This window comes from Ranitomeya imitator, chromosome 9 (genome assembly GCF_032444005.1).
Source record: "Ranitomeya imitator isolate aRanImi1 chromosome 9, aRanImi1.pri, whole genome shotgun sequence".
Classification (NCBI taxonomy): Eukaryota; Metazoa; Chordata; class Amphibia; order Anura; family Dendrobatidae; genus Ranitomeya; species Ranitomeya imitator.
In genome coordinates this window covers 88,907,349-88,933,297 of record NC_091290.1, presented here as the reverse complement: position 1 = coordinate 88,933,297, position 25,949 = coordinate 88,907,349, and the positions used below count along the sequence as shown (strand labels likewise).

Sequence of the window (25,949 nt, the reverse complement as noted above, 5' to 3'; positions counted from 1 at the left end):
CTTAACAAAAAAGCGTGAAGCAACTGAAAATATGTCATATTCTAGGTTCTTCAAAGTAGCCACCTTTTGCTTTGATGACTGCTTTGCACACTCTTGGCATTCTCTTGATGAGCTTCAAGGGGTATTCACCGGGAATGGTTTTCACTTCACAGGTGTGCCCTGTCAGGTTTAGTAAGTGGGATTTTTTGCTTTATAAATGGGGTTGGGACCATCAGTTGCGTTGTGCAGAAGTCTGGTGGATACACAGCTGATAGTCCTACTGAATAGACTGTTAGAATTTGTATTACGGCAAGAAAAAAGCAGCTAAGTAAAGAAAAATGAGTGGCCATCATTACTTTAAGAAATGAAGGTCAGTCAGTCCGAAAAATTGGGTAAACTTTTAAAGTGTCCCCAAGTGCAGTGGCAAAAACCATCAAGCGCTACAAAGAAACTGGCTCACATGAGGACCGCCCCAGGAAAGGAAGACCAAGAGTCACCTCTGCTTCTGAGGATAAGTTTATCTGAGTCACCAGCCTCAGAAATCGCAGTTTAACAGCAGCTCAGATTAGAGACAAGGTCAATGCCACACAGAGTTCTAGCAGCAGACACATCTCTACAACAACTGTTAAAATGAGACTTTGTGCAGCAGGCCTTCATGGTAAAATAGCTGCTAGGAAACCACTGCTAAGGACAGGCAACAAGCAGAAGAGATTTGTTTGGGCTAAAGAACACAAGGAATGGACATTAGACCAGTAGAATTGATGAGACCATGGTCTGATGAGTCCAAATTTAAAGGGACACTGTCACCTGAATTTGGAGGGAACAATCTTCAGCCATGGGTTTTGGGGTTTTTGATTCACCCTTTCCTTACCCGCTGGCTGCATGCTGGCTGCAATATTGGATTGAAGTTCATTCTCTGTCCTCCGTAGTACATGCCTGCACAAGGCAACACAGTGTCTTTGTGCAACACAGAAAAAGTGAACGGATGGACTCTACATGCCTGGTTCACACCATGAAGGATGGAGGAGGAAGAGGTGTGATGGTGTGGTGGTGCTTTGCTTGAGACACTGTTGGGGATTTATTCAAAATTGAAGGCATACTGAACCAGCATGGCTACCACAGCATCATGCAGCGGCATGGTATTCCATCCGGTTTGCGTTTAGTTGGACCATCATTTATTTTTCAACAGGACAATGACCCCAAACACACCTCCAGGCTGTGTAAGGGCTATTTGACCAAGAAGGAGAGTGATGGGATGCTACGCCAGATGACCTGGCCTCCACAGTCACCAGACCTGAACCCAATCGAGATGGTTTGGGGTGAGCTGGACCGCAAAGTGAAGGCAAAAGGGCCAACAAGTGCTAAGCATCTCTGGGAACTCCTTCAAGATTGTTGGAAGACCATTCCCAGTGACAACCTCTTGAAGCTCATCAAGAGAATGCCAAGAGTGTGCAAAGCAGTCAAAGCAAAAGGTGGCTACTTTGAAGAATTTAGAATATAAGACATAATTTCAGTTGTTTCACACTTTTTTTTATTAAGTACATAATTTCACATGTGTTAATTCATAGTTTTGAGGTCTTCAGTGTGAATGTACAATTTTCATAGTCATGAAAAAAAAAGAAAACTCTTTAAATGAGGTGTGTCCAAACTTTTGGTCTGTAGTGTGTGTGTGTGTGTGTGTGTGTGTGTGTGTGTGTGTGTGTGTGTGTGTGTGTGTGTGTGTGTGTATATATATATATATATATATATACACATATACACACACACAATCTCTCAAATGTGATGTTTACAGCAGTATCAGGGTATCCTACACAATGTACACAGCAGGGTCTCAGTGTATCCTACGCTATGTATACAACAGAGGCTCAATGTATCATATGTGATGTATACAGCAGTTTCAGTGTATCCTATGAGATGTATACAGTCTCAATGTCTCTTATATGATATATACTCATCAGTCTCAGTGCCTCCTATGTGATGTATACAATAGTCTCAGAATTCCTTGTGATGTAGATAGCAGTCTCAGTGTCTCTTGTGATACACGCAGAAGTCTCTGTCTCGTATGTGATGTACATATTCAGCAGTCTCAGTGTCTCCTCTGTAATGTATATACAGCAATCTTAGTATCTCTAATTTGGTGTATACGTCAGTTTCAGGGTATCCTATGTGACGTATACAACAGTCTGTATCCTATGTGATGTTTATACTGCAGTCTCAGTGTAACCTACACGATGCATACAGCAGAGTCTCAGTGTATCCAATGTGATGTATACAGCAGTCTCAGTGTATCCTCTGTGATATACAGTATACAGCAGAGGTTCAATGTATCCTATGGGATGTAAACAGCAGTTTCGGTACATCCTATGCGATGTACACTGCTCAAAAAAATAAAGGGAACACTAAAATCAAACATCTTAGATATCACTGAATGAAATATTCCAGTTGTAAATCTTTATTCATTAAATAGTGGAATGTGTTGAGAACAATAAAACCTAAAAATTATCAACGTAAATCACAAAAAAATATCCCACGGAGGTCTGGAGTTGGAAAGATGCTCAAAATCAAAGTGGAAAATGAAGTTACAGGCTGATCCAACTTCAGTGGAAATGCCTCAAGACAAGGAAATGATGCTCAGTAGTGTGTGTGGCCTCCACGTGCCTGTATGATCTCCCTACAACGTCTGGGCATGCTCCTGATGAGACGGCGGATGGTCTCCTGAGGGATCTCTTTAGAGACCTGGATTAAAGCATCCGCCAACTTCTGGACAGTCTGTGGTGCAACGTGACGTTGGTGGATGGAGAGACGATGTCCCAGATGTGTTCAATCAGATTCAGGTCTGGGGAACGAGCAGGCCAGTCCATAGCTTCAATGCATTCATCTTGCAGGAACTGCTGACACACTCCAGCCACATGACGTCTGGCATTGTCCTGCATTAGAAGGAACGCAGGCCCAACCGTACCAGCATATGGTCTCATAAGGGGTCTGAGGATCTCCTCTCGGTACCTAATAGTAGTCACGCTACCTCTGGTGAGCACATGCCACCTCACACCATTACTGACGCACTGCCAAACCGGTCATGGTGAAAGATGTTGCAGGCAGCTCTCCATGGCGTCTCCAGACTCTGTCACATGTGCTCAGTGTGAACCTGCTTTCATCTGTGAAGAGCATAGGGCGCCAGTGGCAAATTTGCCAATCCTGGTGTTCTGTGACAAATGCTAAGCATTTTGCACTGTGTTGGGCTGTTAGCACAACCCCCATCTGTGGATGTCGGGCACTCAGACAATCCTCATGGAGTCGGTTTCTAACTGTTTGTGCAGACACATGCACATTTGTGGCCTGCTGGAGATCATTTTGCAGGGCTCCTCCTGTTCCTCCTTGCACAAAGGCTGAGGTAGCGGTCCTGCTGCTGGGTTGTTGCCCTCCTACGGCCCCCTCCACACCTCCTGGTGTACTGGCCTGGCACCTGGTAGCGCCTCCAGCCTCTTGACACAAAGCTGACAGACACAGCAAACCTTCTTGCCACAGCTCGCATTGATGTGCCATCCTGGATGAGCTGCACAACCTGAGCCACTTGTGTGGGTTGTAGAGTCCGTCTCATGCTACATGAGTGTGAAAGCACAACCAACATTCAAAAGTGACCAAAACATCAGCCAGAAAGCATTGGTACTGAGATGTGGTCTGTGGTCCCCACCAGCAGAACCAATCCTTTATTGAGAGTGTCTTGATAATTGCCAATAATTTCCATCTGTTGTCTATTCCATTTGCACAACAGCATGTGAAATTGATTGTCAAACAGTGTTGCTTCCCAAGTGGACAGTTTGATTTCACAGAAGTTTGATTTACTTGGAGTTATATTCTGTTTAAGTGTTCCATTTATTTATTTTTTGAGCAGTGTATATAACAGTGTTTCAGTGAACACCTGTCTCGACTACTTCATCATTGATCTCTTATATAAAGCAGAAATAATAGGCCAGACTTATCTAATATATAATTGCCAATTGGCTCTGTTACAGCTTCTGGCGATTGTGTCGCTATCCAACAATCCACCGCGGCCGGAAGGCCATGAACTGCGCCTCCACAAGTGCCAAAAACGGCACCGCTATTCCGTCGGGATATTAGCTGTGCTGATCTCCCGACGGTAGCCGCGACTCATCTCCTGCCGCAGGAAGGTCAGCCGCTCATCTCCCGGCTGCTCGCATTGGAACTACGCCAACCGCCATATTTGAACACCCAAGTTATGGGTATTCCGATATGGCGGCCGGGATTCCTATACCCCGCGAAGCAGCGCAGCACGGCCAATGAGCGGTGCCCCGCAGGATTTGAATCCCCCGCCAAAGCCATGCGGCACTGCTCGTCGGCTGAGCTGCCCGCTGGCTGAGCGGTGCCGCGAGGCTTTGACGGGGGATTTGAATCCCGCGCCGCTCATTGGCTCAGCCGGCAGCAGCTCAGCCAATGAGCGGTCTGGCACGGGATTCAAATCCGCCGCCAAAAGTCACACAGCACCGCTCATTGGCTGAGTGCCCCTGGCCGCGCAGCTTTGGCCAGGGGCGCTCAGCCAATGAGCGGTGCCGCATGGCTTTGGTGCGGGATTTGAATCCTGTGCCACTGCTCATTGACTGAGCTGCCCCCGGCTGAGCCAATGAGCGGTACGAGATTCAAATCCCCCGCCAAAGCCGCGGGCTGAGCGGTGCCGGGTACCTTGGCGGGGGATTTGAATCCCCCGCGGTACCACTCATTGGCTGAGCTGCCCGCTGGCTGAGCCAATAAGCGGTGCTGCGCGGGATTTGAATCCCCCGCTAAACCTCAGCCGGCAGGCGGCTCAGCCAATGAGCGGAGCCGCGCAGCTTTGGCGGAGGATTTGAATCCCGTGCTACTCATTGCTGAGGCCAGGAGCGCTCAGCCAATGAGCGGTGCCGTGCGGGATTTGAATCCCCCGCCAAGCTGCGCGGCACCGCTCATTGGCTGAGCTGCCTGCCGGCTGAGGTTTAGCGGGGGATTCAAATCAAATACTCATTGGCTCAGCCGGCGGGGAATTTGAATCCCGCGCCACACATTAAATGAGGCGGGTGGCTCAGCCAATGAGCGGTGCCATGCAGCTTTGAGTGGCGGGGGATTTGAATCCTGCATCGCTCAAAGCCGCTCATTGGCTTAGCGCCACGGGATTCAAATCAAGAGGAAGTGAGAGTGAAGTCGCAGCCCTGACTTTCTCTTGATGTTTGATTTGTCTGAAGGCAGAAAAAGTGACACCAGCGCTGATTAGGCACCAGGCTCATGTGTCATAACAACCGCACGAAAGCCATGGGAACGCGAGTGCCGACACCAGTGGAACAGCGCTGGCATGGGAGGGGTCTGTAAGCTTTTTTGATTTTATCAGCGCCAAAAGTGGGGTATAAGAAGGAGTTAACTTCCAAGACTTTGTACCAGGGCTTTAGACTTTAGTAACAGGAAGTGAGAGTTTCAAATGTACTTCTGAACTATAGGTGATGAGGAAACGAAATAGCAGCTTCTGCTTTCCATACAGTGCATGATTATCTAGATAGGATGGCTGCATTCTCTATAAGAAGATGGACAAGGCTGCCGACGACACTAATGAAATCCCATTACGATCACAGCTTCAGTACACTTCCAACACTCTGTAGTGATTATGAATAGCAATAAATAATAGTAGTAAATGTAAATATCAGCTTCCACAGTTTCCATGATGACTAATGCACAAACAATACCTTATAACGGTCTGACATTCAGTGTCTATAGATAAGCAGTGACAATGTCCACCCCCACTTGTAAGAACGGTTATTATGAGGTGACATCATACAGATGCTTTTCCCCGCTTTTCCATGATATATAACCTAAAAATTTATCTTATGTAATAATGTTTCGCATTAAAACAAATAGTGTCTCACAAAACCTAATAGAAGTGCCTGCAAATATATTAGAAACAAGTAACTTTATTGGATCAAAATAAAAGATAAAAGATTTGTTGTAATGGGTGAGAACATCATGGACAAATACCAAACAAGATATAAGATATAGCTGATGGTATATGGGTACAATGCATAAAGAAGCATGAAATTGGACCAAAACTACAGTAAGTAACTATCCAGCATGGCAGAATAGTAACAATAACAAGTAACAACCAGAATTAATGGATGACCAAGCCTCAACCTGACATTGAGGGTAGGTGCACACGGTCAGTAAACGCTGCGGGAGGACGCTGCATACTTCAGCATCGTCCAGATGTTACAGCTAGTGGATGGGATCTCATGTCCACTATGCGTGCAGACGCACGCACCTTTCCAGACCACAACAGGTCAATTTATCTTGTGGAGAAGCGAGACTATGTGAGCTAAATCTCACCCATAAAATGTATTGGGCACCGTGATTCCACACGGTTCAGTGATCACATACGGCTTCAGCTGCATTCAATAGCCGGCAGCGCTTTGGACGGAGTGGACATGTGCTATGTCCAAAGCGCTGCCAATTACTGACCGTGTGCACCTACCCTGAAAGTCAAATGCCCATTTATATAGGGGCTAGTGCATGCAAGGTTAAAGTAAGTACATCCAGCAATAAATAGTGTATATCAATTACAGTTTGACATCAACAAGTTACACGCACAGTGGTCAAACCACACCAAAATGTAAACGTGTCAAACTCACAGTGAGTGCACAGTGCATACACAGTGGCTTGAGAAAGTTTCACCTCCCTTGGTATTTTAAATGTTTGGTTACCTGACAACCTCAAATATCACTGTTGCTTTTTTTGAGGGTTTGCATCAGTTGATGTAAAGAACATTCCTACAACTGAACATTTAGTTTTTGTTTCATTGTGAAGTGAACAACAAATAGAAGAAAGTAACTGAAAACTTCAGTGTGCACAACTATTCACCCCCCCCCCCCTCTAAAAACAGTAGGTTGTTGAGTCTCCTTTTGCAACAAATACAGCTGCAAGTCACTTTGGATTAATCTCTATGAGGTTTCAAAAATTTTTCAGTTTTCTTTCCCATTCCTCAAGGAAAAACTGCTCCAGATCCTTCAAGTTAGATGGTTTCCTCTAATGAACAGTCATCTTCAAGTCTGACCACAGATAAGCAGTTGGGACTAAGGTCTGGACTGGGACTAAGGTCTGGACTAAGACTAGGTCACTCCACAACATTTACACGTTTCCTCTTAAATCACTCCAGTGTTGCTTTAGCAGTATGCTTTGGGTCATTGTTTTGTTGGAAGGTGAACCCCTGTCTCAATCTCAAATCACTGACAGACTGAAACAGGTTTTGCTCAAGAATATCCCTTTATTTCGCACCATCCATCTTCCCCTCGACTCGGACCATGTTCCCTGTCTCAGCTGCCAAAAAAATCTCTCCACAGCATGATGCTGCCACCACAATGTTTCACTGTAGGGATGGTGTTCTTGGGGTGATGAGCTGTGGTGGTTTGGTACCAGACATAGCATTTACCTTGGTGGCCAAAAAGTTCAATTTTGGTCTCATCTGACCACAGCACTTTCCTCCATACATCTGGAGTCTCCCACGTGTCTTTCGACAAAGGCTTTTCTTCTGCCTACTCTTCCCACCTCTATCGAGTGTAAGGCTTATGATGGTCATATGGACAGATACTCCAGTCTCTGCTTGGGAACGCTACAGCTCCTTAAGGCTAGGTTCACATTTGCGGTTGAGTCCACAGCGTTTTGTACGCAACCACAAATGCATGGCAAAACGCATGCAAACGCATAACGCTGCGGTTTTTATCCCCATCAACTTACGCATGACGGATAAAAAAACACAACATTTGCACGCGTTCACGTTGTTTATTGGCATGCATTTGTTATGAAAGGAGAATTTCCTTGAAACAAGCCACGCCCAAATGGGTGTGCCTCATGGGATTTCTGTATATAGACCCTTGCGTGAACGCATGTCCTTGTGTTCTCATAGACTGTAAGCATTGTTTTGACGCACTCCTTTGGCAAGCGTCCACATGCGTATGGTGGCGGAAATTTGATACCAAAAAAATTCTAACATGGTGCGTCAGCCGCGCCCCGCAGCACACCACGAACATACGCATGCGTAAGCAAACGCGGGCGAACGCATGCTCCTGCGTCTACAATATTAAAGATAGGAAATCAAGACATGCGGATGTATGCGTCAGACACGCTGCAGACACAACCGCAAATGTGAAACCAGCTTAAGGATTACCTTTAGTCCCTGCCCTGCCTCTTTGATTAATGCCCCTCCGGGCTGAGAGTTTTGGTGGGCAACTCTCTTTTGGCAGGTTTGTTGTGGTACCATGTTCTTCCAAATTGATGATAATGGATATGATAGTGCATCAGGGGATCATCACAGATTGGGATTTTTTTATTCATTTTTTTTTTAATAACCCAACCTTGACTTGTACTTCTCAATTATGTCCCTGACTTGCTTGGAGATAACATAGTAACATAGTTAGTAAGGCCGAAAAAAGACATTTGTCCATCCAGTTCAGCCTATATTCCATCATAATAAATCCCCAGATCTACGTCCTTCTACAGAACCTAATAATTGTATGATACAATATTGTTCTGCTCCAGCAAGACATCCAGGCCTCTCTTGAACCCCTCGACTATAGTAACATAGTTAGTAAGGTAAGTAAGATCTCCTTGGTCTTCGTGGTGTTTGGCCAGTGGTACCTCTTAGATTGCACACAGGTCGACTTTCATCACTAAGCATGTGGCTTATGAAAGTAATTATACCAGAAATGTTTAGGGACTTCATAGTAAAAGAGGTGAATATATATATATGCCAATTTTTATGAAAGCTCAAAAAAAGAGGCAGCACTCCATTTCTTCTGTGAAAATATGGAAGATTTAATCAACCCACTTCTCTGGGCGACGTTTCGGCTCCATCTGAGCCTTTCTGGCGAAGAAAATTGCGCGGGAGCCCACGCCAGTTTTTTCCGTGAATTAATCCCTTAATATAACACCTACAGCTCCAAAATTTTACACACACACACACACACACTACTAGCATTATTAGTGAGGGACATATAAAAATATATCGGATATGCAATGGTTTACTGTATGTAAACCATGTGTCACATCCTGTCGGGTTCTGCAATGATTTTACAGAACTCAACAATTGAATTATCAGCTATTCCACTAACTCTCTATGAAATATCGAGATATATATATATATATATATACACACACACACACACACACACACACACACACAGTCATGGCCAAAAGCATTGACACCCCTGCAATTCTGTCAGATAACACTCAGTTTCTTCCTAGAAAATAATTGCAAACACAAATTCTTTATTAATATCTTCATTTAATTTGTTTTAAATGAAAATACACAAAAAGAATTGTCCTAAAGCCAAATTGGATATAATTCCACACCAAACATAAAAAGGGGGTGGACAAAAGTATTGGCACTGTTCGAAAAATCATGTGATGCTTCTCTAATTTGTGTAATTAACAGCACCTGTAACTTACCTGTGGCACCTAACAGGTGTTGGCAATAACTAAATCTCACTTGCAGCCAGTTGACATGGATTAAAGTTGACTCAACCTCTGTCCTGTGTCCTTGTGTGTACCACATTGAGCATGGAGAAAAGAAAGAAGACCAAAGAACTGTCTGAGGACTTGAGAAACCAAATTGTGAGGAAGCATGAGCAATCTCAAGGCTGCAAGTCCATCTCCAAAGCCCTGAATGTTCCTGTGTCTACCGTGCGCAGTGTCATTAAGACGTTTAAAGCCCATGGCACTGTGGCTAACCTCCCTAGATGTGGACGGAAAACAAAAATTGACAAGAGATTTCAATGCAAGATTGTGCGGATGTTGGATAAAGAACCTCGACTAAAGGTACCGTTACATTTAGCGACGCTGCAGCGATATAGACAACGATGCCGATCGCTGCAGCGTCGCTGTTTAGGTCGCTGTGTGGTCGCTGGAGAGCTGTCACACAGACAGCTCTCCAGCGACCAACGATGCCGAAGTCCCCGGGTAACCAGGGTAAACATCGGGTTACTAAGCGCAGGGCCGCGCTTAGTAACCCGATGTTTACCCTGGTTACCATTGTAAAAGTTAAAAAAAACAAACAGTACATACTTACATTCCAGTGTCTGTCACGTCCCCCGGCGTCAGCTTCCCTGCACTGTGTCAGCGCCGGCCGTAAAGCAGACGGCCGGCGCTGACAGTCAGTGCGGGAAGCTGACGCCGGGGGACGTGACAGACACCGGAATGTAAGTATGTACTGTTTGTTTTTTTTAACTTTTACAATGGTAACCAGGGTAAACATCGGGTTACTAAGCGTGGCCCTGCGCTTAGTCACCCGATGTTTACCCTGGTTACCAGCGAACACGTGTGTGACGCCGATCCAGCGATGACAGTGGGTGATCAGCGACCAAAAAAATAGTCCTGATCATTCCCAGCGACCAACGATCTCCCAGCAGGGGCCTGATCGTTGGTCGCTGTCACGCATAACGATTTCGTTAACGATATCGTTGCTACGTCACAAAAAGCAACGAAATCGTTATGTGTGAAGGTACCTTAACATCCAAACAAGTTCAAGCTGCCCTGCAGTCCGAAGGTACAACAGTGTCAACCCATACTATCCGTCGGCATCAGAATGAAAAGGGACTGTATGGTAGGAGACCCAGGAAGCAGGGCTGTGGTGTCGGTAAGCCACAGTTGCGACTCCGACTCCTGGATTTTATCAAGTTCCGGTTCCGACTCCTTCATAAATGGCCAATTCGTAACAATAAATTTACTGTTGTCAAATATTAACATCGTGCTTATTCAGTTTCTCACCATCATATAAGTAATCAGACCACTTAGAGCAAAAACTGTATTTATTAGAATACAATTAGAATATAGCAAATAACTTTTATAAACTTTTCTAAACTCTTGTAAGTAAATATGCAATAAACACTGTTATGCAGTTAAGAAGAAATCTATAAATTTGTCCTCAGAAAAAAAGTATTGCCTCTGTCAGATCCTCCTTCATGGATGCCCTCAAATCTGATCTAATTATTTTGAGAGCAGAGAACAACCTCTCTAGACTAACTTGTGGTGGCAAAGCAGTAACCACTCGGGCAACATCTCTGACAATGTCAGGATACAGAGGAATCGCTTGTTGCACTGTTATTTTTGATGAATGGTCAAAATTCTCAATTTCTTTTAGTACACATGAAAAATTCTGCTGAAATGTACTGGCTGTGTTCTTTGATGGGGATGACTCTTCTATGCAGGAACGCTTTGCACGGTCCTTGTGATCCAAATATTTTTCGAAATTAAATTCTTCATCAGTTGATGAGGGTGAAGATGTGGCAGGACGACCAAATTCTTCTTGTTCCTCCTGACTGTTCTGCAACTCTTTCATCCGTACTGCTATTTCAAACAGAGCTTCTTTTTCTTTAGTTAGCTGTTGATCATCTAGAAGAATTCGATGCATTGGGTCTACATAAACAGCTGCCAAAAGAATGTTATTTTGTAATAGTAGCTCCTCTCTCCGTTTCATTGATGTAGCAATGCCACTTGCAATTAACCCTCCTCTTTGGGACAGGTGAAACATCAGGTTCTTCCACTCCTTTAAGAAAATACCTGGAGTTAAGTCCTCTTCTTGTAATTTTTTAGTCACTGTAAATGGGTGCTCTAGCAATTTTTCCATCTCAGTCACCTGATTCCACTGACTTTCATTTAGCGTCAGTTGAGGGTTAGCCAGGTCTACAAGAAAGGTTTTCAGTTCAACCAAGCGCTGAATCATTGAGTACTGCCCCATCGTGTGGCTTGATCAATAATTGCCCTTTTTCCAGCACGTCTCTTCAAAATTGAGTAAACTTTAGGGGTTCTGGCAACAGTAGCCAATTTTCTCACCTTGCCAATCAGTGCAGCAGCATGTCCTTCTTGCAGACTGTCTCTTATAGCCAGCTGTAGCATATGCACAACACCGCGCATGTGATGAATTAAAGAACGTATTGACACAGTTTCAACAAGATCATCTAAACTGACATGTTGCTGTTCATCTGAAGCAACTTCAGTTTGCTCCTCAGTTACAATACTGTGTTCCTCTATTTCAAACATTTCTGTGTCTGCGGACCCAGAATGTTCTTCTAGCTGCTGGTCACCATCATTACTCTCAGCTTAATAGTACTTATCATATTTGAAACATTGTCAGTTACGACAGAAAGAACGTGCTCTTTTTTAAGTTCATAGTCTTGCAGAACCTTTTCCACCAAGACCTGGAGAAACTAACTTGTGTGATGAGCTTTGGTGTCTTTTACTGCCAATATCTTGGTAACTATTTCATTTTTGTCACAAACAAATCGGACATTGATGGCAAAATAGTTCACTCTGTGACGTGCGCAGGCATCCATTTTAAGAAACAAAAAGTGTCCCTTGAGAGTTTTTTTTAAGTTCTTCATTTTGTTTAAAAGCTTCTTCGATTAATAATTTTCTAATACTCTCTCTCTCTCTCTCTCCAGAGAAACACCAAGCTTGTGGGCGATTTCCCCATTCAGACACATAAAAGCTAGTCGTGAAAATAATGAAATACGAGGGGCGATCCAAAAGTAATGATAATCGGTTATTTCTATTGCACACAGAAATTAAAATAAAATGTTGTCTTCTCTCTTAGGTACCCACTAGTCCAGGAAAAAAAAATCACTTAAATAGACCACGATTCCCAGGAGCTACATTCTTTTGAATATGAACTGCCGAGGAGTGAACATCAAAATGGAAAAAAACGAGCTCAGAGCTGTCATCAAATACTTCTGCTTGAAAAAAAGGACTACCAAAGACATACACAGCGACTTGCTGGAAACATTGGGGGACTCTTCTCCATATTCCACAGTTGCATGCTGGGCCATGGAATTTAAGCTGGGAAGACCATCGATGGAAGATGAACATCGTGAAGGACGCCCATCCACGTCCCTCAATGAAAAAAACGTGAAAAAAGTTGAAGAAATTGTATTGGCAGATCGAAGAGTGACTATCAGGCATGTAGCTGAGGTCACAGGGATCTCATATGGCAGTATTCAAAGAATCCTTGCAAAAGAATTGCATATGAGAAAGGTCTCCGCGCGTTGGGTGCCAAAAATGTTAACTGACGAGCAAAAGAAGAAACGAGTTGAAATTTCAATAGCAAATCTCGAAAAGTTCCAAGCAGACAAGGAAAATTTTTTGTCACGTTTTTTGACCATGGACGAGACCTGGATCCTCCACTTTGATCCTGAAACTAAACAACAATGGATGACATGAAAACGAGCCGACCAACCAACGCCGAAGAAATTCAAAGTGTCAAGCTCAGCAGGGAAGGTTATGGCATCCGTTTTTTGGGACGCTGAAGGAATTATTATGGTGGCCTATTTGGAGAAGGGAGCCACTATTACGGGCTCCTACTACGCAGAACAAATAAGAAGATTGCGGGAGGCTATCAAGGAGAAAAGGCAGGGCAAACTGCGGGCCGGAGTGCTGTTTCACCAAGATAATGCGCCGGCTCACAAAGCTGCAGTTGCCATGGCTACCATTCAAGAAGCGGGTTTTGAACTGGTGGAACACCCCCCCCCTATTCGCCAGATCAAACCCCCAGTGACTTCTTTCTCTTTCCTCGGCTCAAGGAACACCTCCGGGGCAAGAAATTTGACGACAATAGCGACGTGATAACCGCTGTTGGGGATTTTTTGAGGGTCAAGATCAAGAATTTTTTTCGCAGGGAATTCTAAGTTTAGAAAAGAGATGGACTAAATGTATACACTTGTTAGGAGACTATGTAGAAAAATAAAAACATTTTTTGACTATATTCATTGTGTTTAGTATTGATTATCATTACTTTTGGATCGCCCCTCGTAGGCACACTATCCTTTACAACAAGCTCTATGATCTGTTTTTTAAATGTATCTACTGTCATTGTCACAGTAACTTTGTCACTGACAAAATATCTTGCAACTGATGGCTGCAAAGTTCTCTGCTCCTTTGTTTGGCTGGAAGAGCTAGGCACTGGTTCATTGGTTTGGATGCAGTCTCTCTCATCCACTGCTTTCAGTACTTCTGGATGAAAGCGCTGTAAATGTCTCTTTAGATTAGAAGCTCTGGTAGGAGAATTTTTATCTTTGCCTGAATATGCACTGATCTTGGCTTCACAGCATTTGTTTTCGTCTGGATCATTTGTCATACACTGACAGACATAATGTTTTCTATCTTGAGTGATGGTGAAATGTTCAAACACAGCTGATTTAATGTGACGCTTCTTTGAAATTCTCAGGTTTTTAATTCTGCATTCACAATCCAAATGACAATTGTTTTTCCTAAAAACAATTGTACAAAATTGCCAGGTCGTACAACTGATATAGTGGTCAGTAATACTGTTATTCCTCATGAAAGGATAATACTTCTTACAGTCTTCCTCTTCTGAGTAGCAGCTGTGAGGTGCTTGGAAGACACACACCAAACATCTAGTCTAGAGGCGGAGCTTTACTACTAAGAATTTGCAACACATTTTCACTTTCAGTTTCATACATTGTAAGTAGGGGGGTTGGGGCAGCATGAGGTTAACCAAGTGTAAGATTAGTTAAGGGCAGAGGAGAACAGCGACACACAAAAAGTAAAGGTACCGTAACACTGAACGATATCACTAGCGATCCGTGATGTTGCAACGTCCTGGCTAGCGATATCGTTCAGTTTGACAGGCAGCAGCGATCTGGATCCTGCTGTGCCATCGTTGGTCGGCGCAGAAAGTCCAGAACTTTATTTAGTCGCTGGACCTCCCGCAGACATCGCTGAATCGGCGTGTGTGACGCCGATTCAGCGATGTCTTCACTGGTAACCAGGGTAAACATTGGGTTACTAAGCGCAGGGCCGCGCTTAGTAACCCGATGTTTACCCTGGTTACCAGCGTAAACTTAAAAAAAACAAACACTACATACTTACATTCCGGCGTCTGTCCTCTCCGGCGCTCTGCTTATCTGCACTGTGTAAGCGCAGCGGCCGGAAAGCACAGCGGTGACGTCACCGCTGTGCTTTCCGGCCGGCGCTTAGTGCAGAGAAGCAGGGCGCCGGAGAGGACAGACGCCGGAATGTAAGTATGTAGTGTTTGTTTTTTTTACGTTTACGCTGGTAACCAGGGTAAACATCGGGTTACTAAGCGCGGCCCTGCACTTAGTAACCCGATGTTTACCCTGGTTACCAGGGGACTTCGGCATCGTTGGTCGCTGGAGAGCTGTCTGTGTAACAGCTCTCCAGCGACCACACAGCAACGCTGCAGCGATCGGGATCGTTGTCTAGATCGCTGCAGCGTCGCTTAATGTGACGGTACCTTAAGAAATGTCTCTATCTCCAGCAGAACTGCTTATCACTGTTGTTCACAGTTTGATAGAACATATATATTTGAGTAACATTTATAAAATTCATATGAAAGTTCAATTATGAAATATTAATACAGTTTTTTCAAAGCTGGAGTCGGAGTCGGTACATTTCTAACGACTCCGACTCCAACCAAAACTAACTCCGACTCCACAGCCCTGCCGGGAAGACCCCACTTCTTACCCCGAGACATAAAGCCAGGCTGGAGTTTGCCAAAACTTACCTGAAAAAGCCTAAAACGTTTTGGAAGAATGTTCTCTGGTCAGATGAGACAAAAGTAGAGCTTTTTGGACAAAGGCATCAACATAGAGTTTACAGGAGAAAAAAAAGAGGCATTCAAAGAAAAGAACACAGTCCCTACAGTCAAACATGGAAGAGGTTCCCTGATGTTTTGGGGTTGCTTTGCTGCCTCTGGCACTGGACTGCTTGACCGTGTGCATTGCATTATGAAGTCTGAAGAGTACCAACAAATTTTGCAGCATCATGTAGGGCCCAGTGTGAGAAAGCTGGGTCTCCCTCAGAGGTCATGGGTCTTCCAGCAGGACAATGACCCAAAACACACTTCAAAAAGCACTAGAAAATGGTTTGAGAGAAACCACTGGAGACTTCTAAGGTGGCCAGCAATGAGACCAGACCTGAATCCCATAGAAGACCTGTGGAGAGATCTAAAAATGGCAGTTTGGAGAAGGCACCCTTCAAATATCAGGGACCTGGAGCAGTTTGCCAAAGAAGAATGGTCTAAAATTCCAGCAGAGCATTGTAAGAAACTCATTGATGGTTACCGGAAGCGGTTGGTCGCAGTTATTTTGGCTAAAGGTTTTGCAACCAAGTATTAGGCTGAGGGTGCCAATACTTTTGTCTGGCCCATTTTTGGAGTTTTGTGTGAAATGATCAATGTTTTGCTTTTTGCTTCATTCTCTTTTGTGTTTTTTTTTTCATTTAAGACAAATTAAATGAAGATAATACCAAATAATTTGTGTTTGCAATCATTTTCAGGAAGAAAATGAGTATTATTTGACAGAATTGCAGGGGTGTTAATACTTTTGGCCATGACTGTATACCTACCTATACTAGGTGTAGACATTTATTTTATCTATTCTATTTTAACCTGTCAATGTGATTTTACATTACACCGCACTGAATTGACGGCTGTTCTATAGGACACTGGTGTGTATTTCTCGCAAGTCACACTGATGGTCCGTGTGGTGTGCGAATTTTTTTCGTACCCATAGATTTACATTGGCGTATTTTGGGCGTAATACGGTGACAATCGCGGCATGCTGCGGTTTCTCTCACATGTATACGGCCGAGAAAGCAACAGATAATAAGAGCTGCCCCATAGATTAATATTGGTCAGAGTGCGATCCGATTTTTTATCACTTAGCACTCGTCCATATTATGCTCTAGTCTAGTGTGATTCCGGCTTTATACTGATTACAATGATACCTCGTGACGAAATCAGTCTTGTGGTTGTCGTTTAATTTTTATTTTTAGTTATTGATATGCCTGTGGCAGCCTGTGGGGTCTTTATGTGATGCTTTGATTAGGTATTCATACTGCAGACTGCTGACCGGTCACTGCCCCCTCACTGACCTTCTCCCTAGTCTACATAATAAATATATGTACATACTGAAAAAAAAACAAAAAACCCTTCTGCATGTAGGTGCTGGCGGTGGCACCTGCACTGCAACATCTGCTATATAATCGTCTACGGGTCACTTCCGTCTTTCTGTCACGGATATTCATTGGTCGCGGCCTCTGTCTGTTATGGATTCCAAGTCGCTGACTGGTCGTGCCAAAACGTCCACGACCATTGCCACGACCAATCAGCGACGGGCGCAGTCCAGCGGCAACATGGCCGCTCCTTCCTCCCCGGAGTCAGTGCACGCTCCGTACTCCCCTCCAGTCAGCGCTCACACAAAGTTAATGGCAGTGCTAATGGACCGCGTTATGCCGCGGTGTAACGCACTCCATTAACGCTGCTATTAACCCTGTGTGACCAACTTTTTTTTTACTATTGATGCTGCCTATGCAGCCTCAATAGTAAAAAGACCTGATGTTAAAAATAATTAAAAAAAATAAAAAATCATCATATACTCACCTTCCGGCGCCTTTCCCGCTCCTCGCGACGCTCCGGTGAACGGTCCATGTATTCCGATCTCGCGAGATGATGACGTAGCGGTCTCGCGAGACCGCAATGCACTCTTGAGACCGGTGCGCGCGAGGAGCTTCGGTAAACGCTTCCTGGATCCAGGGGCCAACGGAAGGTGAGTATATAACTATTTTTTTATTTTAATTCTTTTTTTTAACAGGGATATGATGCCCACATTGCTATATAATACGTGGGCTGTGCAATATACTACGTGGGCTGGGCAATGTAATACGCGCGTGCTGGGCAATGTAATACGCGCGTGCTTGGCAATGTAATACGCGGACTATGCAATATACTACGTGGCTGGGCAATATACTATGTAGCTGGGCAATATACTACGTGGCTGGGCAATATACTACGTGGCTGGGCCATATACTACGTGGCTGGGCCATATACTACATGGCTGAGCAATATACTACGTGGCTGGGCAATATACCACGTGACTGGGCAATATACCACGTGGCTGGGCAATATACTACGTGGCTGGGCAATATACTACGTGGCTGGGCCATATACTACGTGGCTGGGCAATATACTACGTGACTGGGCAATATACTACGTGACTGGGCAATATACTACGTGGCTGGGCCATATACTACGTGGCTGGGCAATATACTACGTAGCTGGGCAATATACTACGTGGCTGGGAAATATACTACGTGGCTGGGCAATATACTACGTGGCTGGGCAATATACTACGTGGCTGGGCAATATACTACGTGGCTGGGCAATATACTACGTGGCTGGGCAATATAGTACGTGGCTGGGCAATATAGTACGTGGCTGGGCAATATAGTACGTGGCTGGGCAATATAGTACGTGGACATGCATATTCTCTAGTGCGTTAGAATCGGGCCACCATCTAGTAATCACATATGTACTGTGTGTTTATACTTAATGTGGTTGAGGTTATCCTGATACATATGTAAAAAAAAATCCATTTGAAACTGGTGCCCGCCGCACCGGCGCAGTAGCAGTTATCTGTGCATATAGAGGTGATCTGATAGCTGCTATTGCGCAGGCGGCACCTTCTTGCTAGAAAAAAAACAAATTCCTTCTCCAAGATGGTGCGGCCCACACCTGTGCAGTAGAAGCTATTGGCGATCAGTGACCTGTCAGCAGTTTGTATTATGAACACCTAATCAGAGCACCACATGAAGACCCCCCACAGGTCGCCCTGGACCACAGGCATATCAGTAACTCAGAACTGAAAATAAAGATGACAACAACCACAAGACGGATTTCATCACCAGGTATCAGTGTAATCAGTATAACGGCGCAGACCTGACACTGTCTGCAGGTTACTGTGCACAATCCTGCTGACAGTTTCCCTTTAAGGGGGTGTTCACGAGCTGCTGGATTTGTTGGGCAAAATTTTGCAACTGTCCCATTCATCTAAAACGACCCCATTCAGGTGTATGGAGCAGATTTTCAGTTGCAGAAATTTCTGCAACAATCTGCAGCATGGGAATTCACCCCAGAAGTACAAGGATAATGATGTACATATAGATTATGATACATGAGATGCTACCCTTAGTCCTGTATACGCCGTTTCCTACATGCTGTAACAGGAGCACCAGCAATCACAGCCATGGCTTTATTTAGCAGGCAATGATTGCCAGCTCTCCGGAGGAGCAGTCTTCTCTTGAGAATCCTATTTCCAGGTTGTTTATTACATAGCCATGCAAAGTAGTGCACAAACAGGGCTGCTGAGGCCATGTACCTAGAAGTGTACAAATAAAGCACTGTGCCTAATTACTCTTGGATTAATGCAATAGCAATTGCCTGACGTGCTCCTCTGAAGACAGGAGGCAGCTGCGCCTTTTTACAGTACACAAATCGGTCTCAAATAAAAGGCAAAAGCAAAGAAAAAGACCTTTGTGAATGGTTTCTGCGGCCGGTCACCTGTAAGGTTAGACAGATAGGAGTCAGACCTCACCAGCAGATGTTCCCTTACCTGGTCATACTCCAATGCTCCAGGGTACAACGGCCAGCCTAGGAAAAGCTCCGCAATCACACAGCCCAGCGACCACATGTCTATGGCTTCACAAAACGGTAACCCCAAAATGATCTCTGGAGCCCTGAAGTAGACAGAACAAAGAAGAATGGTAACGTATGAGGAAGGCAGAAGTAATGGCAACACATGTACAGCAGAAAGCCCACTAAACAGTGCTACATTCCTAGATGGTAATTATGTGGGATAGAGGACCATCCCTCACCCAGGCAAAATATCCGATAACTGATATACAATGAGATTTCTGGTTATACATGTTCACGTGTGATCATTTCAGTAAAACTTACACAAATGATTTTCATATGCAATGTATGATATATTTACTATTATTCCTGTTCACCATAACCTGCACTGGACCATTAATTGTGCTGCGATCATTAACTTGTACTGGAAAGGGAAGAGCATTACTTCCACCCTCGGGGGTACACACATCAGTGGTTCTTGGAGCCCCCAGGCCTGAAGAGGAGTTCTCAGGACAGATTAGTAGGCAGAGGAACATGGGATTAGGCAATGTTACTGCACTGGCATCCACAATTCACTGGATGGGTCATAGTGGAGACCTAGAGAAAGGACAACACCTTCCCCTCCCCTGCTCTCCCTGTGACCATATGCAATGGAGGATGGACAGGCCTCACAATTTTAACCCTTTGCACCCAGATTCCAGTTGCCCTGAATTAGCACATAACATACATGTTCCCGAGCTGCAAGTGGCAGTGATTACATTGTACAATGGGGATTCGGAGAAGCCTGTTCACACAGAACACAAGACAAGGACTTTGCAGGCAGCCAACCAGAGCACGGTGTGCAAGCAGCGACATGGCACCATGTTAGTGTATAAAGAGGCTGGAGCGACAGCAGGTAGACCAGGGTGTGGGGTGACTAATTATTATTATTATTATTTATTGTAATAGCGCCATTTATTCCATGGCGCTTTACATGTGAGGAGGGGTATACATAATAAAAACAGGTACAATAATCTTAACCCCTTAATGACCGCCAATACGTCTTTTAACTGACCTGAGATATAAGAGAATAGCCTCCCCATACAGGTGACAATCCAGCATCTGTCGGTTGTACACTATAGCTGACAACTTGCTGTACCAGCCACGATCAGAATTTGCACCATCTAAATCTGTTTAACCCCTTAGATGCTGCTGTCAATAGTGACTACATCATTATAAATGGTTAACAGAGTGTGGGGGCTTCTTATGTCACAATTGGTGCCCTCAGATCATGATTTTGTTGTCCTGATGTTTGCCATGGCAATTCATGACCAAATAGCGGCCTTAGAGTCTGACGGCTGTAGTAATCTGTTTAGAAGTTAGCAACATTTAGGTGGTAAAAATACACATTTTCATTTCTGTCATACCACTTTGCATTAATTCCTGTAAAGCACCTGAAGGGTTAATAAACTACCTGACAACAGTTTTCAATGTGTTTAGGGGTGCTGTTTTTAAAATGGTATCACGTTTGTGGGTTTCCCAATATATGGGACCCCTAAAGTCACTTCAAACATGGATAAGTCCCTAAAAAAATAAATTTTGTAAATTTCTTTGAAAAAATGAAAAATTGTTGCTACATTTTTAAACCTCCTAAAATGCTAACAAAATAAAATAACATTTTACAAATGGTGCTGATGTAAAGCCGACATGTGGGAAATGTTATTTATTAATGGTTTGCTGTTGTATGACCATCTGGATTAAAGGGATAATCATTCAAATTTAGAAAATTGCTAATTTTTTAACATTTTTCTAAAATTTGTGATATTTTTTATAAATAAACACAAAAAATGTTGAACAAAATTTACCATTATCATAAAGTATAATGTGTCACGAAAAAACAATCTCAAAATCACTGGGATTTGTTGAAGCGTTGCAGAGTTATTACCACATAAAGTGACACTGGTCAGATTTCAAAAATTTGGCTCGGTCACTAAGGGGTTAAACAATACAAGTCATAACTGGTACAGGAGGAGAGAGGACCCTGCCCGCGAGGGCTCACAATCTACAAGTCTAATGCTGTAACCATGGCACACAGCGCTGTTTGTGTAATGGAAACAGACCATTAATAATACAGAAGGCTGTTTCTTCCCTCCTCACAATATCAGACATGGTAACGTGCAAGTCATCTGCTCAGGGGATCGCCTAACATCCAAGGGACAAAAGTTGACCACATTGATAAATGCCTCTTTGTGAAACCGATGTGCTGCGTTTCATTAGAAAGGTTTCCCAGTTTTATCCAATTAAAGTCTATTAATTGTACAGGGAAACGAAGACATAACAAAATAATAAGATAATCACACAGAAGAGATGGGGACTAGAGAGTAATTAACCGTCTGGTTACAGATGGTTGGGGATCACGGGCCAGAGACCCCAGCAATCACACAGTAGACCGCCAAGAATAGTGTTTGACTGTGCACAGAGTGGGGTCCGGATTCATCAGAAATCTGGTTTCTCCAGAATCTGCCCACGTTTCTGTGTGCTCCTGCCGGCTGAAGGCGCACTGGGTCTCAGAACCAGACTCCCACCATAAGCATGCAACTCAAGGGACGTCAAAAAAAGGCCAAGTAAATTATCACTTACACAAAGTGGTTAAAGGAACATTTCAGCAATATCCGAGCAGTGCTGTACAGCGTTTATCATACATTCCAGTGACATTATTCCTGTGCCGTGGCATCATGTGCATTCTGACACTGTGTGCTCATCATATCATGTATTATCCCTGTGCTGTGTATAGTTCCACTTTTCAGTAGATTATCCCTGTACACTGACCTCACTGTGTGTTAGGCCACATTCACAGATCGGTTGGAACATCCACTTATGAACACAGCATATGGAGCCATAGATTCACTGATCCATACACACAAGTCTTGAAAACAGATGCGCGTCAGACCCATGATACTCAGGACACGTCCTATTCTCAGTTCTGCAGATCAGACTCGGCCATTAAAAGTCTATGGAGATCCATTACGATGCATGAAGAACAGAAGACAGACTTTTCCTTCAGAGTTCAATCCATGTTTCTTCTATTGATGGATCCATTGCTAATAGGCAATTCAGACAGTTTACATTCCCCCAGTTATTATTCGATGAGGAAAAAAAGTATGCAAAAGAGGTGACACACGGAGCATTTTTCCTGCTCTGTGACATTAAATGCATTAACCCTGTCTTATAGGGAGATTAAAAGAATTCCAAGATTTTCATGTTTTGTCAAAATGGAGAGGGTCCCTATTCCAACTTTTGCTATGAACCATGTGGATACTTGATACAACCCAGGAAGAAACCAAGATATCCATTTAACAAGGGAGATCATTTAACAATGTTGCTAGTTGGAAAAACTGAATGGACAAAGTATATTATTTTGTTTCCCTTCTATCTTTTCTTAGCACACCAAGTTTGTCACCTCTGTCTGTTTGCCATCCTGTAGTCTGTAGTCCGAGGACACCAGACCAGAGCACTATAAATCTCTTACCACCCATGACATCCCCAACACTTCTTCTGACTAGTACACATCATTTATGTTGTGGTACAATACACACGCAGTTGCTGGGGCCTACTCATTAGAAGAGGTGCTTGAGATGCCTTAGCAGGGAGGTGGTTTTGATCTGTAGCCGCAGGACTAGGCTACCGCAAATCTGTTTGGAGCTGTAGTAAGGGGGATCGAAGACAGCTGAGCTGTAGTAAGGGGGACCAGAGACAGCTGAGCTGTAGTAAGGGGGACCAGAGACAGCTGAGCTGTAGTAAGGGGGACCAGAGACAGCTGAGCTGTAGTAAGGGGGACCAGAGACAGCTAAGCTGTAGTAAGAGGGACCAGAGACAGCTGAGCTCTAGTAAGGGGGACCAGAGACAGCTGAGCTGTAGTACGGGGGATCAGAGACAGCTGACCTGTAGTAAGAGGGACCAGAAACAGCTGAGCTGTAGTAAGAAGGACCAGAGACAGCTGAGCTGTAGTAAGGGGGACCAGAGACAGCTGAGCTGTAGTAAGGGGGACCAGAGACAGCTGAGCTGTAGTAAAGGGGACCAGAGACAGCTGAGCTGTAGTAAAGGGGACCAGAGACAGCTGAGCTGTAGTAAGGGGGATCGAAGACAGCTGAGCTGTAGTAAGGGGGACCAGAGACAGCTGAGCTGTAGTAAGGGGGACCAGAGACAGCTGAGCTGTAGTAAAGGGGACCAGAGACAGCTGAGCTGTAGTAAGGGGGATCGAAGACAGCTGAGCTGTAGTAAGGGGGACCAGAGACAGCTGAGCTGTAGTAAGGGGGACCAGAGACAGCTGAGCTGTAGTAAAGGGGACCAGAGACAGCTGAGCTGTAGTAAGGGGGATCGAAGACAGCTGAGCTGTAGTAAGGGGGACCAGAGACAGCTGAGCTGTAGTAAGGGGGGCCAGAGACAGCTGAGCTGTAGTGAGGGGGCCAGAGACAGCTAAGCTGTAGTAAGAGAGACCAGAGACAGCTGAGCTGTTTTAAGAAGGACCAGAGACAGCTGAGCTGTAGTAAAGGGGACCAGAGACAGCTGAGCTGTACCAGGGGGGGGGAATCAAAGACAAAAGACAGCTGAGCTGTAGTAAGGGGGATCAGGGGCAGCTGTATTATGACACTTGTGAGTTTGGCTGCTGTGTAATTCAAGAAAAAAAATCACATAAGGTACATAAGGGTCAAAAAATACATAGGCTAACAAGAAGACACCTCAATACTGACAGAATGAATAAAATATAACTTTTAATCCATATATCTAAAAGGGACATACAACAAATACAAATAAAAACACCACACTAAAAAGTGCATGCTGCAATCACCCTAAAGATAAACCCTGGACTGAATGCCTGCCTGGCTGCGGAGGTTGGCACCCTAGGATCAACCCACATGAGAATGGCGACCCCGCTCAATGATGACTGACACTACTGTCCTGCTCAACCCTCACAATAAGTGCCAGCTGATAAACATCCACAACACATGAAGACAGTACCCAATAGTAAAGGTCAGAAAGGCAATGAAAATGTGCATAAATAAATTAAATCCAGGGAAGGGTTAATGTCCATGCCTGATATAAATAATTAATGGCAAATTTTGACAAATAAACCCCTCTCTATTCTGTACCTCCGCTTTCCCCTGCCTGTCAGCGGAGGTTGGCACCCTACTGGTCAGCAGATATGGCACCCCCCGCTGCATGGCGACTATCTCTAGATAACCCTTATGACATATTACATAATTCAGTGAATTAAGATGGCTCACACACTGAGCTGCTATAAACATGAAATGAGAGGGGTACTTATCAGCCCGCTGTCATAGAACCTCTACGTGTACAGCAGTATTCATCTATCCATACAGGAGGTATTGATAGATGAATACTGTCTAATTCATATAATGGGAGATCAAGTCTATAAGTCACACATCTGTGAGTGTAAAAGCAAGTGGCAAAACACAAGCAACTCGATGCAACAAAAAGACAGGAGATTATTCAATCTTCACCACTATAGATTCAATTATTTGTGTTATGATATGAAAATAATGGCTTCCAAACTACTTAAAAGGAGTCAGTAACCCCCAAAATAAATTTTAATGGCTTATACAGGTTTTAGGGGACTTGGCCCCTATAAAAACCATATTAACACTGTATCTGTGACTAGCACAGTGCCAGAAAAAAAAAATAACTGAGGGGACTATTATGTACCCTTGGCGTAACCCAGAGTTTGGTGCACTGTTTTGCCTCCTCATTTGCATATTGGGGCCCTTTCACAACATCTGATTGGACAGTGCTCGCCCGCTTCCCAAAGCGAACACTGTGTGCATACTGCTGTTGTATGTGCACATGAGCACGGCATGTGCCTGTTAATAGTCCAGTAAGTGTAGCAAACTCTGAGAAGCTGATTTCTAAAACGCCGGGAGTATTAATGTAGAGAGGCATCAGCAGAAAGAAGACCTGGAGGAGAATGCGTCTGACCACTGTGTGCACACGGCCCGGCGCCGGCAAGGACGCACCAAAGCCTCTCATTTGCATACAAAAGTTATTATCTCAGACAGTGTACCAGTGACTGGTACAGCACTAATATGGCTTTTATAGGGGTAAGTCCCTTATAACACTGTGTAGCCCATTTCAAATACATTTTGGGTTGTTGGACTCGCTTTAAAGTCCCCAATTCACAATAAAGAAAAGTCATCTGAACCTGCTGTTCTCAGCATGGCTGGATAGCAGGCTAATATGTATGGAGGCTGTGGCGACATCGCATTTAATCTGAATTATATTGTCCAGACATATTATTTCAGTAGGCCCAGTGACATGAGCTAGAGGTCATGTGAGAATGACTGTTGACCCTTATTGTCATTGACTTGCTGTTCAATGGCCGCATTTGGTGACGGGCTTCTAATTCGCTATTGCATCTGTCCTATTATTGCAGTCCTAGTATTTTCTACTATCTTTGGGAAACAAAGGCACGATGTTTGAATGTTTGTTAATATGCAATATGAAGGACAAG

The 25,949-nt window shown here is 44.2% G+C and overlaps 1 protein-coding gene across 1 annotated transcript in view; it reads right to left on the bottom strand.

Annotated features, from left to right (window-relative positions):
• The window catches only part of HIPK3 (homeodomain interacting protein kinase 3), a 250,315-nt gene that overhangs the window by 59,181 nt on the left and 165,185 nt on the right, over nucleotides 1-25,949 (bottom strand). Inside the window, exon 3 of the mRNA XM_069739692.1 lies at nucleotides 19,425-19,548. Coding sequence (XP_069595793.1) covers nucleotides 19,425-19,548 — 124 coding nt within the window. The remainder of the gene's footprint in view (nucleotides 1-19,424; nucleotides 19,549-25,949) is intronic.